We start from the raw sequence: 17,485 nt of genomic DNA, 5'->3' as shown, positions 1-17,485 counted from the left end.
TCTCTCTCTCTCTTTCTTTCAGACAGAGTCTTGCTCTGTTGCCCAGGCTGGAGTGCAATGGCACAATCTCGTCTCACTGCAACCTCTGCCTCCAGGGTTCAAGCCATTCTCCTGCCTCAGCCTTCTGAGTAGCTGGGATTACAGACACCTGCCACCATGCCCGGCTAATTTTTTGTATTTTTAGTAGAGATGGGGTTTCACTATGTTGGCCAGGCTGGTCTCGAACTCCTGATCTCATGATCCACCTGCATCGGCCTCCCAAAGTGCTGGGATTACAAGCGTGAGCCACCGCACCCAGCAATCTGCTGTTATTTTTCTCTTAAGATAAAAACCACTGTTTTAGATCCAACAGATTCTTTTTGCAAGCCAGTGAATTTGTATTTATCTCATGGCTAAAAGTTCTGAAGTAAAAGCTACAGGGTGTGTGTGTGTGTGTGTGTGTATTTAAAAGGCCTTTATAATTTCCATAATTTTATGTTTAATTGGCAATTAAATCTGTTTTAATTTCCCTCTGGAACACCAGACTTTTCTCGCCTCACCTTATAATGTAAATTTTGTTATTTGACTTTCACCTGAACTGTTTCCTTTAATATGCAAATTTAAGGCTATTTAGCTGTCAGCTGCCTAGGGTTGTGAAACAGGTTATCAAGAATTTGAGGCCGGGCGCGGTGGCTCAAGCCTGTAATCCCAGCACTTTGGGAGGCCGAGACGGGCGGATCACGAGGTCAGGAGATCGAGACCATCCTGGCTAACACGGTGAAACCCCGTCTCTACTAAAAAATACAAAAAAACTAGCCGGGTGAGGTGGCGGGCGCCTATAGTCCCGGCTGCTTGGGAGGCTGAGGCAGGAGAATGGCTTGAACCCAGGAGGCGGAGCTTGCAGTGAGCTGAGATCCAGCCACTGCACTCCAGCCTGGGCAGCAGAGCGAGACTCTGTCTCAAAAAAAAAAAAGAAAGAATTTGAAAGGGCCGGGCGCGGTGGCTCACGCCTGTAATCCCGGCACTTTGGGAGGCTGAGGCGGGCGGATCACAAGGTCAGAAGATCGAGACCACGTGAAACCCCGTCTCTACTAAAAATACAAAAAATTAGCTGGGCGCGGTGGCGGGCACCTGTAGTCCTAGCTACTCAGGAGGCTGAGGCAAGAGAATGGCGTGAACCCAGGAGGCGGAGCTTGCAGTGAGCCGAGTTCAGGCCACTGCACTCCAGCCCGGGGGACAGAGCAAGACTCTGTCTCAAAAAAAAAAAAAATTTTTTTTAAAGTTTAAGGCCAGTCACGATGGCTCACACCTGTAATCCCAGCACTTTGGGAGGCCCAGACGGGTGGATCACCTGAGGTCAGGAGTTTGAGACCTCCCTGGCCAACATGGCAAAACCCTATCTCTACTAAAAATAGAAAAATTAGCTGAGTATGGTGGCAGGCACCTGTAATCCTAGCTATGACTGAGGCAGAAGAATCGCTTGAATTTGGGAGGCAGAGGTTGCAGTGAGCGAAGATTGCGCCACTGCATTCCAGCCTAGGTGACAGAGCGAGACTCCATCTCAAAAACAAAAAGAATCTGAAAGATTAAAATAGGAAAAAAAAAAGGTTTTTATAAATCTATAAGATGTACTTCTATAGTCATGCCTGATATGTCTATGTATTTATGGGTGATGTGCAGTGTTTTGCTACTGAAAATAAATAAAAGAGCTCTAATTGGTTTAAGAAAATAAAAGCACTTGAATCGAACACTTTATCAGGAAAAAAGAAAAGACTAGTCAAATGCTGTTTCAAGTTTATGTAATGTCAGTAAAATCTTTAATAAATAAGCTAGCTTCGAAATTATTATTAATGTTGGGATTATGACATTAATCCCAACATTAATAATGAGCCACCATGCGTGAGCCACCGCGCCCAGCCACTTTTCTTACTATTAAAAACAACCTGAGGCCAAGCACGGTGGCTCAAGCCTGTAATCCCAGCACTTTGGGAGGCCGAGACGGGCGGATCACGAGGTCAGGAGATCGAGACCATCCTGGCGGTCAGGAGATCGAGACCATCCTGGCTAACACGGTGAAACCCCGTCTCTACTAAAAAATACAAAAAACTAGCCGGGCGAGGTGGTGTAGTCCCAGCTACTCCGGAGGCTGAGGCAGGAGAATGGCATAAACCCAGGAGGCGGAGCTTGCAGTGAGCTGAGATCCAGCCACTGCACTCCAGCCCAGGCGACAGAGCAAGACTCCGTCTCAAAAAAAATAATAAAATAAAATAAAAAATAAAAAATAAATAAAAACAACCTGAGCCGGGTGCAGTGGCTCACACCTGTAATCCCAACACTTTGGGAGGCTAAGGAGGGCAGATCACTTAAGGTCAGGAGTTTGAGACCAGCCTGACTAACATAATGAAACCCCATCTCTACTAAAAATACAAAAATTAGCCAGGCATGGTGGCACATGCCTGTAATCCCAGTTACTTGGGAGGCTGAGGCAGGAGAATCGCTTGAACCTGGGAGGCGGAGGTTGCAGTGAGCCAAGACTGTGCCATTGCACTCAAGCCTGGGCATCAAGAGTGAAACTTCATGTCAAACAATAACAACAACGACAACAAACAAACAACAACCTTACTGACCAGGCGCAGCTGTAATCCCAGCACTTTGGGAGGCTAAGGCGGGAGGATCACCTGAGGTCGGGAGTTCGAGACCAGCCTGACCAACATGGAGAAACCCCGTCTCTACTAAAAATACAAAAATAGCCGGGTGTGGCGGCCATGCCTGTAATCGGGAGGCTGAGGCAGGAGAATCACTTGAACCAGGAAGGCGGAGGTTGCGGTGAGCCAAGATCACACCACTGCACTCCAGCCTGGGCAACAAGAGCAAAACTCCATATCAAAGAACAAAAAACAAAACAAAACAAAAAACTACCCGGGCGTGGTGGTGCATGCCTGTAATCCCAGCTACTTGGGAGGCTGAGACAGGAGGATTGCTTGAATCAGGGAGATGGAGGTTGTGGTGAGCTGAGATCGTGCCATTGCACTCTAGCTTGGGCAACAAGAGCGAAACTCCGTCTCAAAAATAAATAAATAAAAATAAAAATAAAAATAAAATAAAATTGTACATACATCATCCAGTCGTGTAAAGGATTATGTTCAGAAGAGGGAAACTGCAGGGACTAACAGCGGTAATAACAGTAATCACCAACATTTTTGAGTACTTTCTCTTTTTTTGTTAAAGCCAGACTAGAGTACAGTGGTGTGATCTTGGTTCACTGCAGCCTCGACCTCCTAGGCTCCAGTGATTCTCCCACCTCAACCTTCCAAGTAGCTGTGACTACAGGCGGGCACCACCATGCCTGGCTATGCCTGGCTAAGTTGTGTATTTTTTGTAGAGATGGGAGTGTTGCTATGTTGCCCAGGCTAGTCTAGAATTCCTGAGCTCAAGTGATCTGACTGCCTGGCCTCCCAAAGTGCTGGGATTAGAGACCACTAATGTGCCTTTGAGCACTTTTTAAAAAAATTATTATTATTATGTTTTGAGATGGAGTTTTGCTCTTGTTGCCCAGGCTGGAATGCAATGGTGTGATCTAGGCTCACTGCCACCTTTGCCTCCCAGGTTCAAGCGATTCTCCTGTCTCAGCCTCCTGAGTAGCTGGGAATACAGGCGCCTGCCACTATGCCTGGCTAATTTTTGACATTTTTAGTACAGACAGTTTCACGATGTTGATCAGACTGGTCTTAAACTCCTGACCTCAGGTGATCCACCAGACTTGGCTTCCCTAAGTGATGGAATTACGGTCATGAGCCACCGTACCCAGCCCTTTGAGCACTTTTATGTGTGCCCCGGGCTAAAGATTTTATACATGTATTTCACTTAGCCATTGTGTGATCAATACCATCGTTTCCTGCATTTAATAGATGGAGAAACTGAGGCTCAGGAAGAAAGGTTAAGTCCATGGATGGTTACTTAGTAAGTAGCTCATTCAAATCCAGGCCTGTTGAACACCAAAGTCCATGTTTTTAAGATTGTCTTGTCTTTCCGTAGCTCCTGACGTTGGTGTTATGATTTTTATTCTTTTGTGTATACTTTCCTGAATTTTCCTAATTCTTTTTTCATTTTTTCTTTTTTCAATTTTATGACTTTATTTGATGTATTTGACGATCAGCGATTAGTTCTCATCCACATTGACGGTCTGTAGATTTTTGAAAGTGGTAACAGGTACATAGGTAACCAAAGTATAGAGCTTATTTGGTGAATCTTCATCCTCATTACGTTTTCTGGACAGCCGCACACGGATTCAGTATGGGACATTCCTTATTCCTTTGGCCCAGACAGCTTTGTTGAGCCTGGTATCAATGCGCACATCTGGAGTTCCCATCTCCTTCGTGGCAAATTTCCGAATCTCTTTGAGTGCCCGAGGGGCACCCTTCTTGAAGCCCACTCCATGGATGCGCTTGTGAATGCTGATGGTGTATTCTCGGGTCACCACCTCGTTGATGGCAGAACGGCCCTTTTTCTTCTCGCCACCCTTCTTTGCGGGAGCCATTCTGCCGGGTCCAAGTTGGAAAGGAAGCTTTTTTTTTTTGAGAGGGAGTCTTGCTCTGTTGCCCAGGCTGGAGTGCAGTAGTGCAATCTGAGCTCACAGCAAGCTCCCCCTCCTGAGTTCGCACCATTCTCCTGCCTCAGCCTTCCCAGCAGCTGGGACAACAGGCGCATGCCGCCACGCCCGGCTAATTTTTTTGTATTTTTAGTAGAGACGGGGTTTCAGTGCGTTAGCCAGGATGGTCTCGATCTCCTGACCTCGTGATCTGCCCACCTTTGCCTTCCAATGTGCTGGGATTACAGTCGTGAGCCACCGCGCCCGGCGGAATTTTCCTAGTTCTTTACACTAGCCTTGTATTTACCTATAAAATCAGGAGAAATATGTATATATATAAAACATATAAAAAATACATGTATTTAAAGGGGGAAATATGTAACAAACACATAGAAACAAGGGGAGAAAGGCATTGTATTGAACAAAACACATATGTTCAGGTCTGAAAAGGCTCATAAACAATGTTGTCTGCTATACTTTGTAGTTGCCTCTGTTATCACACAGTCTGCATATACAGGCGTTTTGTATATATATATTTATATAGACTACATATATACATTATATATGTAAATATTTTGCTTAGATGTCCTCTAACATAACCTCAACACATAGTATGCTTTTAGAAATCGTTGACTGAATGCTAAGGACGAAAAACCAGTGACCAGAAGGCAACCAGGAAAGGCTTTGCTGACCTCCGGGGTGGTGGGATTGGAGGTTCTGGGAAGGCGACTAGGGAACCAGGGAGGGCGGGTGGAATGGGATGTGGACAGCGCTTTTGCGGGGAGAAAGCGTTTTTGCGGCTCGAATTGAGCGGTAGGAATGTGTCAGCCACAGCCCCACCTTCCCAGTTCTTGTCATCTCGGTTCAGGAAGGTGAACTGGGTTCCGATTCCCCGCGGCGGGGGCCTGCAATGGGCGCTCGGTCCCTTCCCGGCCTCGGCTGCAGGCCCCGCCCCTCGCCCAGAACCCCGGGGCGCTGGCCGCGGTGCTGAAACGGCGCCCTCCGCGGACGGAGGAGGGGGCGGGGCTCTCGGGAGCCGTGAGCCGGGAAGGGAGAGGGGCAGGGCGGCGCCAGCAGGCCCGAGACCCTGGGGGGCTTGGGAAGCGGCAGGATACTGGAGACAGCCTCGGCTACAGCGGACACAGGCACCTGGCAAGCTTCCCCTGATCAAGCCAAGGTTGTCCTTGTCCTATTAAGCCTCTTCCCCTTGCCTTGAAGGGGCCTCATCTGGTGCCCTGACCTCAGCCTCCTCCCCAAACCCCGCTGGGGAGTGATCTGCTTCTAGGCCTCCATCCACAAAGCCACGGACTTGCAGCCCACGGGACCCCAACCCAGGGCCTGCTACCCTCACCATGGTGAAATTGCTGCCGGCCCAGGAGGCAGCCAAGATCTACCATACCAACTATGTGCGGAACTCGCGGGCCGTGGGCGTGATGTGGGGTACACTCACCATCTGCTTCTCCGTGCTGGTCATGGCCCTCTTCATCCAGCCCTACTGGATCGGCGACAGCGTCAACACACCCCAGGCAGGCTACTTCGGCCTTTTCTCCTACTGCGTGGGTAACGTGCTATCCTCGGAGCTCATCTGCAAGGGCGGTCCCCTAGACTTCTCCTCCATCCCCTCTAGAGCCTTCAAGACTGCCATGTTCTTTGTGGCCTTGGGCATGTTCCTCATCATTGGCTCCATCATCTGCTTCAGCCTGTTCTTCATCTGCAACACGGCCACTGTCTACAAGATCTGTGCATGGATGCAGCTGGCTGCGGGTAAGCAGGGATGGTGGGAGGGCAGGCGGGGGCCCACCCCGGGGCCACGGCTGCAGCTGCACCATCCCACCCTCTGCTGGGGCTCTGGGCCTTAAATTTAGCTGTTCTCCTACAGCCCAGTCCTACTCAGTGCTCTGCAGAAGATTCTGAGGAGTTGAGAATCTTAGAATGGCTGAGGCAGAAAAGACCTTAGAGATCAAGCTGTCCAACCCTCTCATCTGTAAGGGGAAGTGACTTGCCCAGGAGCACACAGTTGCTGGTCCTGACTCCCAGGCCATCACATCAGTTTTTGCAGCTGTGAGAGAGAGAAAGAAGGAAGCTTCCATTGTTGGCCATGTGGGAATAGGACTCAATCCCAGCACAAAGTAGTGACGCCAGTCAAGCACATTCTAGATGCTCTCATCTCCCACCTCTGGGCTTTTGTTCTTTATTAGAGTGCCCAGAACTCTGTCCTTATTCTCTCTCTCCCACTCCAAACTGCTCTCAGATTCTAAGGTCTCTTGCTGATTTTGGAGTGTTACTATTATGCAGGGTATGACCTTGCCTATAGAAACTTTCATCTAAAGTCCCCTCTTTCATTGTGGAGTGAAAGTCTTTTCTCCTTGATTATGGGATTTTATACTTAAGGCAGCAAATGGAGTGATACTGTGTGAGGTGGAGGAAGCTATTTAGGGTCCTGTTGTTGTTTGTTTGTTTGTTTTTTGAGACAGAGTTGGCCCAAGCTGGAGTACAGTGGCATGATCTCAGCTCACTGCAGCCTCAACCTCCTTGGACTTAGGTGATCCTCTCTCATCAGCCTCCCAAGTATCTGGGACTCTAGGTGTGCACCACTATGTCTGGCTAATTTTTTTGTAATTTTTGTAGAGATGGGGTTTTGTCATATTGCCCAGGCAGGTCACGAACTGCTGGCCTCAAGCGATTTGCTCGCTTCAGTCTCCCAAAGTGTTGGGATTTCAGGTGTGATCCACAGCACCTGGCCTAGGGTCCTTTAAAAAAATGTGGGGGCTGGGCATAGTGGCTCACACCTGTACTCCCAACACTTTGGGAGAGAGCCTCACTTGAGCTCAGGAGTTTGAGACTGTACTGGGCAAGATGGCAAGACCCTGTCTCTAAAAATAATAATAATAATAAATAAAATGAAACAAATAAAACTGTGGGGTAGGCAGCCACTTGTGTCCTTGTGTCCTGAGGCACTCCTAGCTCAGGAAGTCCTTTTTCCTGCTCCTAGCTCAGGAAGGCTTCTTGGTCCTTGTGCCAAGTGATCTTGCTTTTCTCTGTAGCCCAGGAAGAGGGTTAAGACCTTGTGCTGCAGCCTCTGGTACCTTGGTCCCTGCCCACCTCAGGGAGCACACACAAACTGTCCATGCCAGTGAGATGTCCAGAAGTAGTGCCAGGGACTGGAAACTAGAGTGAAACCATCTTGATGTCATTGATCAGAATGAGAAGTGCTGTCAAGGTCAGGAGATGGAGACCATCCTGGCTAACATGGTGAAACTCCATCTCTACTAAAAAGACAAAAAAAAAAAAAAAAAATTAACTGGGCATGGTGGTGGGTGACTGTAGTCCCAGCTACTTGGGAGACTGAGGCAGGAGAAGGGTGTGAACCCAGGAGGTGGAGCTTGCAGTAAGCCAAGATCGCACCACTGCACTCCAGCCTGGACAACAGAGCGAGACTCCATATTAAAAAAAAAAAAAAAAAAAAAAAAGAGACAGAAGTGCTGTAATCTTTAAGAGAGAGACTGAAACAGGCCTCTGAATCCCAGGCCACCAAACACGCAGAGTCAAGACTGCAGAGTTGGAGGGGACCCCAGAGAGCTATATCCACCCTCCAACTATAGATGAGGGATCTGCTGCTGAGAGGACCAGACTTGGCCAAGGCTATAGCAGATCAGTGGGCAACTGAGGACCTGGAAGAATTAAGGCAGCAGTTCCCAAGAAACTAGATGTATTCCTAAGATGTTTTCACTGAGCCACATATTTACATAAGTATAATGATTTATGAAATATCTTTACATATGTTATCTGGAGGAGCCCTAGCACAACCCATTGAGGTGGGTATTTCTCTATTTTACAAAGAAGGCCCCCAGTGGGAAACTTGTTTTGAGCATACAAGTAGGAAGGATACACCTTTGATTCCAAATCTTGCACCCAGGCTACTCACATGGCTTCAGAGTTCTCCCCATGGCTTCAGAGCAAATCGCCTTGCCACCTCCCTCTTCTCTGTAGTCTCTCTGTATGATAAGGGAGAGTCTGGGGCAGGGGTGGGCAGTGGGGAGCAAGGTAGGTAGTGGCCATGTCAAGAATGATGGTGGGGGCAGGCACAGTGGCTCATGCCTGTAGTCCTAGCACTTTGGGAGGCCAAGGAGAGGGGATTGCTTGAGGCCAGAAGTTTAAGAGTTCAAGACTAGCCTGGACAACATAGTGAGACCCTATCTCTATTTTATATATACGCATATATATTTAATGTATGTATACATTAAATTATATGTATCATATGTATGTTTATATATTTATATATCTACATAATATATATTATATGTATATATAATTGACATATATATGTCAATTAAAATAATAATAAGGCCAGCTGCAGTGGCTCAGGCCTGTAATCCCAGCACTTTGGGAGGGTGAGGTGGGCAGATTGCTTGAGCTCGGGAGTTTGAGACCAGCCTGAGCAACATGGCGAAACTGTGTCTCTACAAAAAAATACAAAAATTAGCTGATTTAATATAAATATTGAGTATATATATATTCTTTAACATATGTGTATTCTATATATATATATGAACAAAGGGGAAATGAAGATTTAGCAGTTTTATGTCAAAGAAGAGTGAAATAGACCCTGATAATGCTTGCCAGCTGTTCTTCCATATCAGGATTATGGGATGCTGGAGACACAATCATCTCTCTCATTCTCAAGGCTGTCTGCAAACCCCCCTTCTCCTGAAACATCCCACAACAGGTGCCATGTGTGGGCAGGCAGTGCCAGGAGCGGCAGGGGTTGCCAGGCCGTCTCAGTCAGACACTATCTGGGTCGCAGAGCTGGAGACACTGATAGCAGAGGTGGCCAGATGCCATCTCATGCAAGATTTAAATTGAGGAAGGCAAGACTGGTGTCATGTTCCGTTCTGCTGTGCTGCAGAAGGGGAAATGAGCTGAAGGGAGAGATGCAGAGTGGGTGGGTCCCACATTCAGCAGCTGGGAGATACATCCATTTATTAGTACCCTTGCCAAGAAGCCTGGGAGCAGGAAAGGGACAGGGGCAGGGGAGGATGAGGACTGATGCTTGGGTGATGTGGGCCTGCAGCTTAACAAGATTAATTGGGCTTCTGGGTGCCAGGTGTAGGCTGGGAGTGGTCCCAGCCCCTAGAAACACAGGTAGGCCAAACTGCTTGTCTTCTCTGAGTCTTGGTAACCTCATGTCTTAGTCAGTTTTACTTAGTTCTATTTAGTCAGGGCTGCCATAACAAATTACCACAGACCAGGGGGCTTAAACAACAGAAATTCATTACTCACACTTCTGGAGGCTGGAGGTCTGAGATCTGGGTGCCAGCATGGCATTAGCACGAGATCTCTGGTGAAGGCCTCTTCTAGGCTGCAGACTGCTGACGTCTTGATGTCCTCACATGGTGATAAGAGGGTGACAGGGCTCTCTGAGGTCCCTTTTATTTATTTATTTGCATTGATGATTATTATTATTGAGTCAGCTTCTCAAAAATTGTTATTTTTACCCAGGCTGGACTGCAATGGCATGAACATGGCTCATTGCAGCCTTGACATCCCAGGCTCAAGTGATCCTCCCTCCTCAGCCTCCCAAGTAGCTGGGACTACAGGTGCATGCCGCCACGCCCAGCGAATTTTTGTAGAGATGAGGTTTCACCATGTTGCTCAGGCTGGTCTGGAACTCCTGAGCTCAGGCAATCTGCCTGCCTCAGCCTCCCAAAGTGTTGGCATTACAGGCGTGAGCCACCACACCCGGCCTTATTATTATTTTTAATTGACATGATAATTGTACATATTTATGGGTTACAGTGTGATATTTTGTTACATGTATACAAGTTGGGCTTGAAATCCAGGCAGCCTGGTCTAATGTTTCCTAGCTTTTCCTACTGAGAAGATTAAGGTAATTAGCATATCCATCACCTCAAACATTTAAAACATTTCTTTGAGTTGGGACAATTTCAAATTTGCTGCTGCAGCTATGTGAAAATATATGATAGATTGTTGTTGGTTATAATCACCCTACAGTGCTAGAGAGCACTACAGCTTATTCCTCCTGTCTAGCTATACTTTTGTATCCATTAACCAACCTTTAGCTGCTCCCCCTCCCCTCTGAGGTCCCTTTTATAAGGGTTCCAATCCCATTCATGAGGGCCCTGCCCTCATGACCTAATCACCTCCCAAAGGCCCCATCTCCTAACACCACCAGGCTGGAGGTTAGGATTTCAACACAGGAATTCTGGGGTGAACAAACATTCCACTGTACCCCATCTGTAGAACATAGCAGCAGGACCTGCTTCATTGGGGTTCTGTGAAGATGGGATAATAGAATGCATGTAAAACACCTTGCACATGGTAGGTGCTCAGTACCTGTGAAAAACATAAAAAACAACTTTATCAGTGAGCATGAGAAGGGATGCCATAGTAACAAACCACTCCCAAATCTTGGTGGCTTAGAACAAAGGTTTATGTATTTCTTGCTTATGGTCCATGCCAACTGGGGATCGGTGGGGACTCCGCTCTGGCTGCTCTCTCCTGGGACCGTCGCTAGGGGCATCAATCACCACCAGCTGTCCTCACATCAGAGGGAAGGGAGCTCTGGGAGGTCTCCCACTGCAGCTAAGTGCTGTGGCCCGGAAATACACACATCTCTGCTCACATGTCATTGGCCAGAGGAAGGCAGATGGCCTCACTTAACCTCAAGAGAGCGGGACAGGGAAGTACAACTTTGCCTTGCATCTGGAATATTCATGAGCAGCTCTAATGGCATCCATGTCACTGAAGCAGCTTCTGTCTGACTCCAATGTCAATAATAATAGCAGTGACTAACATTAATTAGCCACTTACCATGTACAAGACATCATAGTAAGTGTTTTCTATAAATGATCACACTTAATCCTCACAGTGCGGCTATGAGTCAGGTACTTTAGAGACAACAGGACGGTAGTCAGAGAGAGGAAGTAACTCGGCCTGAGAACACTGTGCTGGCTTCTCCTTAGAGCCTTGAAATGCCACAACTGGGGCTGACACCCACTGTCCCCAGAACCATGGGTGGACGGGTGGAATGCTCACAGGGGACTGTGGCACCCACACCTGTTTCCAGGTCAGAGGCCCTGGGCTTTTTTCCAGAGCCCCCACAGGAAGATGGTGCAGGGGAGGGGGGCCAAGGGAGGAAGTGATGGAGAGAATGCAAAGCCTGGAAGGGCAGCTCCTTCCCACCTTCACCTCTGCCCTTGAAGCCAGGGGCCCTGCCAGACACTGGAGGGCTGGACTCACACCAAGTCGGGGAAGGGCTGGCTACATAGGTTTCACCCCCGAGCTGTGGATGGCTCCCTCTCCTCCACCGTGGGTATCTTCCTCGCTGAACACGTAGGAAGTCTGAAATGTCACCACTAATTACATTCAGCCCCTGGGAGAGGTGTCATGTTCTGGGGGTGGAGGGAATAAACTTTGAAGTCAGGAAAGTCAGGAATGGAGAATTCAGGCCTTGGTCCTGTCATAGCTGAATGACTGGATGGCTGGTAAGTCACCTGGTTTCTCTGAGCCCTCAGTTTTATTATTATTATTATTATTTTATTATTTATTTATTTATTTGAGACAGAGTCTCGCTCTGTCGCCCAGGCTGGAGTGCAGTGGTGCTATTTCGGTTCACTGCAAGCTCTGCCTCCCGAGTTCACACCATTCTCCTGCCTCAGCCTCCAGAGTAGCTGGGAGTACAGGCGCCCACCACCATACCCGGCTAATGTTTTTGTATTTTTTAGTAGAAATGGGGTTTCACCGTGTTAGCCAGAATGGTCTTGATCTCCTGACCTCATGATCCGCCCACCTCAGCCTCCCGAAGTGCTGGGATTACAGGTGTGAGCCACCGCGCCTGGCCAAGCCCTCAGTTTTCTAATCTGTAAAATGAGGATATTAATAGCTGGCCCAATTCACAGAACGGTGGTCACAGTCAAGATGGTACATGAAGTATTTTGTGATCTATAAAGAACTATCTAAATAAGCTTCTCCTAAAAAAAAATCGAAGGAAGCGTGATACATTTAGGTGGGGAGGTGGGATCCTGATAGTTCCATTTACTGTGCATTTGTTTGACCTCCCGACCTTTTTTGCAGAACAAGCTGGGTACAGGGAAGGTAACTTTGGGCCCGAAGAGGTGCTTCTCTGAGGGGCTCCTGAGTAGGGTACAACCTTGGGACTAGAGAGCCTCCAGACCTGTGGGAAAGCGGCACAGATAAGGGGAGCACCCCCTGCCTGCAGGGCAGCTGTGCCTGGGGCTGCCCCAGTTGCATCCTGGATTATGTCACCTGTCTGTGCTTCACCCCAGCGAAGCTAAGGTGAGGGGGTGGTTTGATGGAAAGGGATGGAAGAAGTAGGGGGAAAGTGGGGGCAACAGAATTTTTAGCTGTAAATACTAAGTCAAGGAAGGCACAGAGTGGGATAATAACTCTCACAGTCAACTCTATGGAGTGCCAAGTCCATGCCAGGCACTGTGCTACACTCTTTTCCATATTAACTCATTTGAACCTCGCTGTAACCACAACAGGAAGGTTGGGGTTATTATTATCTCCGTTTTATAGATGAGGAACTGAGGCAAAGAAAGCTTAAGTATGGCTGGGCACGGTGGCTCATGCCTGTAATCCCAGCACTTTGGGAGGCCGAGGCGGGCGGATCACTTGAACCCAGGAGTTCAAGACCAGCCTGGCCAACCTGGTGAAACCCTTTCTCTACTAAAAATACAAAAATTAGCTGGGCGCAGTGGTACATGCCTGTAATCCCAGCTACTCGGGAGGGTGAGGCAGAGGGATCACTTGGATCCGGGAGGCGAAGGTTGCAGTGAGCTGAGATCGTGCCACTGCACTCCAGCCTAGGCGACAGAGACAGACTCTGTCTCAAAGGAAAAAAAAAAAAAAAAGAAAGCTTAAGTCACTTGCTCTGAGTCACATAGCTAGGTAGTGCAGAGCTGGGCTTGAAATCCGGGCAGCCTAGTCTAGTGTTTATTAGCTTTTCCTACTGAGAAAATCACCTGGAAGAGTGTTTTTGAAAACAGAGATTATTGAACCCAACCATGACCTAAGAACTAGCTTTTTACCTTATTTTTTTGTGCATAGGTTATAGGCAAAGGAACCAGCATTAAAGATTCCAGGGGATTCTTTTTTTTTTTTGAGATGTAGTTTCACTCTTATTGCCCAGGCTGGAGTGCAATGGCACAATCTCGACTCACCGCAACCTCTGCCTCCTGGGTTCAAGCGATTCTCCTCCTTCAGCCTCCCGAGTAGCTAGCATTACAGGCACGTGCCACCACACCTGGCTAATTTTGTATTTTTAGTAGAGACGGGGTTTCTCCATGTTGGTCAGACTGGTTTCAAACTCCCGACCTCAGGTGATCCACCCGCCTCAGTCTCCCAAAGTGCTGGGATTACATGCATGAGCCACCGCACTCAGCCTCCAGGGGATTCTTAAATTTAGGGACGTGTAGCAACTGGACTATGCTGTACTGGGTAAGAGTGAGGAGGAAACCTGTTTGCTTGAATGGAAGGCTTTTGAAGGAAGCAGCCAGGGACAGTCTGGAAAGGCTTCCTGTATTCACCAAATCTAAGATACCTGAGTTGTAGGACACAGTGTTATTCTATGTACTATAAAAACAAAAAATACTGATAATCCAGCCATGGCTTGACACTTTCTTTTTCTTTTCTTTTTTTTTTTTTTTTGAGATGGAATTTTGTTCTTGTTGCTCAGGTTGGAGTGCAATGGCGTGATCTCGGCTCACCACAACCTCTGCCTCCAGGGTTTAAGTGATTCTTCTGCCTCAGCCTCCCCAGTAGCTGGGATCACAGGCATGTGCTACCACACCCAGCTAATTTTGTATTTTTAGTTGAGACGGGGTTTCTCCATGTTGGTCAGGCTGGTCTCAAACTCCCAACCTCAGGTGATCTGCCCTCTTCAACCTCCCAAAGTGCTGGGATTACAGGTGTAAGCCACTGCTCCCAGCCTAGACACTTTCTTTTTCTTTTTTTTTTTTTTGAGATGGAGTTTTGCTCTTGTTGCCCAGGCTGGAGTGCAATGGCACTATCTCGGCTCACTGCAACCTCCACCTCCCGGGTTCAAGCAATTCTCCTGCCTCAGCATCCTGAGTAGCTGGGATTACAGGCATGCACCACCACGGCGGGCTAATTTTGTATTTTTAGTAGAGATGGGGTTTCTCCATGTTGGTCAGGCTGGTCTCAAACTCCCGACCTCGGGTGATCCACCCGCCTCAGCCTCCCAAAGTGCTGGGATTACAGGCATGAGCCAGCGTGCTTGGCCAACACTTTCTTATTACACTTATTTCACAGATGTTGTAAGTATGAAGAAATGTGCATCTCAGCAGTGATGAGTTCTTTGGGCTGGGACCAGATACTGGAGGGCTTTGAAGCCAGGGCAGGTGGTGCGTTGTTGAGTTCAAGGTGAGGAGAATGGCTGAGGACCTGGGAGGACCACCTGGTGCGGTGGCAGAGCCTGCCTGGGCTGAGGAGTTCAGCTCTCTGCCTCTGCCCCAACCGCTGGGTCTCAGGGGCCAGTTGCTTTAACTCTTAGAGCCTCAGTTTTCTCACCTGTGTTCTGCAAGGATGGTAGAAGCTACCTCTCATGCCTCCTGAGGCTGTTAACAGAAGGAGAAGGGAGGTGACAATATAACAGCACTGCAAAGTGGGAGGGGGTGGACTGGGCACACTCAGCCTGATGCCATCTGCACCCCTCCTTCCCCCTCAGCCACAGGTCTAATGATTGGCTGCCTGGTCTACCCTGACGGTTGGGACTCAAGTGAGGTACGGCGCATGTGTGGGGAGCAGACGGGCAAGTACACGCTGGGTCACTGCACCATCCGCTGGGCCTTCATGCTGGCCATCCTCAGCATTGGCGATGCCCTCATCCTCTCCTTCCTGGCCTTCGTGTTGGGCTACCGGCAGGACAAGCTCCTCCCTGATGACTACAAGGCAGATGGAACTGGTAATCCCTCAACTCCACAATGGTGTCCCCTGCCTGGAGACCCTGGGATGTGGGTAGGGGTTCGTCTTAGCCAGTTCTCTAAGGCTTGGTCCCTGGCCAAGGGATGAGGACAATCAGACACAGCCCACGTCCTCCCTGAAATCAAAGCCAGTGGAGGGTTGCAAGCTAGCAGGTGATAAGGTGATCTGTGATAAAGGAATGTCCCCCTCACCCCTCTACACTCTCAGAGGCTATAGGGGTGAGAGCTTCAATCCAGGCTTGGGGGCTAAGTGTGGTCTCCCCTAGAAGGAGGCACTGAGGCTGGGTCTCAAAGTAATATTCCTGGGAGCTTGCTCAGTGGAGAGGGGGAACAACAGCGGGATGAGTTGCTGGGGAGGGAGTAGGAAGGCAGGGACCTTTAGAACAGATCAACAGAGGGTGCAAAAGTGACAGCTCCTGCAGTGCAGCTGGTGGGAGCCCAAGATCCCTGGAGGAACAGCAGCCTTGGGATTCTCGTAATGTTCATCCTGTTTCAATTCCCTCCCATCAAAATCCTACCTGTCAGTCATAAAAGTTAGCTGTAGCTGATCCTCGAGGCCCAAGCAGACCCTCCAGGAAGCCCTCCCTGACTGCTTCCCATTACCTCCCTTCTTCCTAGGGTGCTTTTCACTTCTGTTTCTTATTGGTCTCTTCCCCTGCCCGTTTTGAGAGGCTAACTTTTTCAGAGCATTAATTTCTTCCCCGAGTCAAAGACAAGGACTGTCTTGCACCCCTGTGAATCCCCAAATGCCTGGTCTCATCAGGTGGCCATCACTGGGGACCTGTTACATCTCAGGGATCTCTCCAGTCTCTTTTCCCCATAGCTGTCTTCACATTAGCCCTTGGACTGGAAGAAGCAGCCAAACTCCTCTGTCCACTATAACCAAGGACTCTTCCCACATGAGAAACTTGAAGCCCAAAAGGGAGAGTCACTCAGAAGTTCCCAGAAAGGCAGTGCCAAAGAAGAGCCCAGAACTCAGGTCCTCTCTGGCCAAGACTGGGGCCCACTTCTCCATAAAGAAGTGATAGGAAACATTTCATCCTTCTTTGGGAGTGGGACAAGGATAACCCACCTGTTATGTGGTTAAAGATGTAAACAGGCCAAATGCGGTGGCTCATGCTTATAATCCCAGCACTTTGGGAGGCCGAGGTGGGCAGATCATGAGGTCAAGAGATCAAGACCATCCTGGCCAACATGGTGAAACCCCATCTCTACTAAAAATACAAAAAATAGCTGGGTGTGGTGGCTTGCAGCTGTAGTCCCAGCTACTCAGGAGGCTGAGGCAGGAGAATCTCTTGAACCTGGGAGGCAGAGGTTGAAGTGAGCTGAGAGCATGCCACTGCACTCCAGCCTGGATGACAGAGCGAGACTGACTCAAAAAAAAAGAAAAAGAAAACAAATTACTAGAAAGAGTTGGGCCAAGGAGGAGAGAAGAGGGAGATTTCTTCCCATCACAGTAGGGTAGATTCCTATAGTTCCTGGGCCAGGGAAATGCCTAGGGCCTGGATCTCTTGAAGATTCTATAAAGGGAAGAAAAAAATGAAATAGTAGGGCTGGGTGCAGAGGCCTACGCCTGTAACCCCAGCATTTTCGGGGGGCCAAGGTGGGCAGATCACTTGAGGTCAGGAGTTGGAGACCAGCCTGGCCAACATGGCACAACCCCATCTCTACTAAAAATACAAAAATTAGCTAGGTGTGGTGGTGTAAACCTGTAATCCCAGCTACTTGGGAGGCTGAGGCAGGAGAATGGTGTGAACCCAGGAGGTGGAGCTTGCAGTGAGCTGAGATTGTGCCACTGCACTCCAGCCTGGGTGACAGAGCAAGACTCCATCTCAAATAAAAAATAAAAAGAAAGAAAGAAAGAGATGAACCCAAACATTTATGGCCAATTGATTTTCAACAAGGATGTCAAGACTATTTAATAGGGGAAAGA

General features: G+C 48.5%; 1 protein-coding gene and 1 pseudogene across 2 annotated transcripts; one reads left to right on the top strand and one right to left on the bottom strand.

The window, feature by feature from the left end:
- Window positions 1-4,093: 4,093 nt before the first annotated feature.
- On the bottom strand, window positions 4,094-4,538 carry LOC111534994 (annotated as a pseudogene). Its single transcript, XR_002729275.3, has one exon. The product of XR_002729275.3 is annotated as a 60S ribosomal protein L31 pseudogene (transcript).
- A 1,381-nt stretch (window positions 4,539-5,919) lies between these two features.
- LHFPL5 (LHFPL tetraspan subfamily member 5) lies at window positions 5,920-16,434 on the top strand. Its single transcript, XM_026448098.2, has 3 exons — window positions 5,920-6,331; window positions 15,297-15,533; window positions 16,376-16,434. Exons 1-3 carry the CDS (start codon window positions 5,920-5,922, stop codon window positions 16,432-16,434), a joined length of 708 nt encoding a protein of 235 aa, XP_026303883.2.
- The last annotated feature ends 1,051 nt before the right edge of the window (window positions 16,435-17,485 follow it).

This window comes from Piliocolobus tephrosceles, chromosome 5 (genome assembly GCF_002776525.5).
Source record: "Piliocolobus tephrosceles isolate RC106 chromosome 5, ASM277652v3, whole genome shotgun sequence".
In the NCBI taxonomy this organism is placed as follows: domain Eukaryota; kingdom Metazoa; phylum Chordata; class Mammalia; order Primates; family Cercopithecidae; genus Piliocolobus; species Piliocolobus tephrosceles.
Note: the sequence above shows the minus strand (reverse complement) of the source record. Positions and strands in the feature narration are given on the sequence as shown.